Raw genomic sequence first — 1432 nt, forward strand, 5'->3', positions numbered from 1 at the left:
CGACGCGATTCCACGCTACAGCCCCCACAGGTCAATGTGACTCCAGAAGTCCAGAGTGCACAGATATCGCAACGACGTGTGTGGGGGCATGCGACGATCCTGCGGCTGCGTCGTGCCGTGAGACTGAGCTGCACCCGGCAGATTGTTCCATCGGACTCCATCATGTTAGAACATGTACACAGTCAATCAATCATCTGTACAAGGACGACTTCCCACACGGAAATGATACCATTTTGGCAAGAACAAGCTAACCACAACTCCAAGAAAACAGGCGATCATAATTACACTAGTTAACTCTATGATGTCGATTCTAATTTAATTGCTCAAAGACAAGCATCTAAACTTTACTTGACCTTCTGCTTAGGAGTTGTGTCGTTGTATCCGATGCCCTTCCTTTTAGTAGGGAAGATAAGGAACACGAAGCTTGACAGAAACGCCATGCCTAGCGGCAGGTTCTTCAGCAGCTCCTCCGTGTTCTTGCCTGCGTCGGGGAAGAAGCAGTTCTGCAGCCCCACGTCGCTGAAGGCCACGGTGAGGAAGACGACCGCCGTGAAGAAGGCATGCATGAAGTCCAGCGGGCGGATGCGGAGCCTCCTGAACTCGTCCGCACCGAAGGCCTGCTTCTCCTCTTCGCTGGAGAAGTTGAACACGTTGAAGCCGCGCAGCGTGGCGACGCCGTAGTAGAGCTTCTGGTCGCGGCCGAGGACGCTGTCGGTGAAGGCGAAGAAGAGGCAGCTGGCGGTGAGGACGAGGACGAGTGCCGCGGTGAGCCACTGGTTGGAGGTCTCGCACTTGCCGTGGTTGGTGAAGGACGGCGCCAGCGCCTGGTACGCCAGCACTGTGCCCGTTGGCAGGAGCTGCGCCAGGTTCGCGACGCTGGACATGACCTTGTCCGTCGCCGCCGGGGCAGCTGTAGGAGCAGTGGTGGTGGAGGCGCCGGCGTCCTTCGGAGTGGTGGGGGCCGTTCCGGCCGTTATCTCGCCGTTGTTGGTCTGCGAAGGTATGTGGATGACGATGGGCGACGACGAAGATGCCATTGTGTGCTCGATGTGGGCGTACGTGTCCTAGGAATATTCCAAGCTCGGTTCCACTCGTGCGGTAACGGCTGGTGCTTATATAGGGTGATTTGTCTGACGAATGATTCCAACTGCATGCGGCGTTGATTAGTCTAGTCTACTTCATATGTTGCATCCTGAAAAAGGGCTCTACATGCATCTACGTCGACACTTCAACTCTTCAAGCATGGTCAGCTGTACATATACTTAGAATACAATATAATCTTGATACATGTCCTTGCCTGGAAGTTAAAACTCTCCCGAAGTTACCGTAATTTGCAGCTAGCGGAAGTCGTCTTCCACGAAGGTGAGGAAGGAGAATTAGTCATCGCCTTCTATTTGTGTTGATAATTCATCATCGAATTTACGCGAGGCTA

The 1432-nt window shown here is 53.8% G+C and overlaps 1 protein-coding gene across 1 annotated transcript; it reads right to left on the reverse strand.

Moving 5' to 3' along the window:
• Nucleotides 1-224: 224 nt before the first annotated feature.
• LOC124659800 (protein DMP3-like) lies at nucleotides 225-1042 on the reverse strand. The gene has a single exon (XM_047197606.1). It carries the CDS (start codon nucleotides 1035-1037, stop codon nucleotides 345-347), a length of 693 nt encoding a protein of 230 aa, XP_047053562.1. The 5' UTR covers nucleotides 1038-1042; the 3' UTR covers nucleotides 225-344.
• Nucleotides 1043-1432: the final 390 nt, after the last annotated feature.

This window comes from Lolium rigidum, chromosome 6, assembly GCF_022539505.1.
Source record: "Lolium rigidum isolate FL_2022 chromosome 6, APGP_CSIRO_Lrig_0.1, whole genome shotgun sequence".
In the NCBI taxonomy this organism is placed as follows: Eukaryota; Viridiplantae; Streptophyta; class Magnoliopsida; order Poales; family Poaceae; genus Lolium; species Lolium rigidum.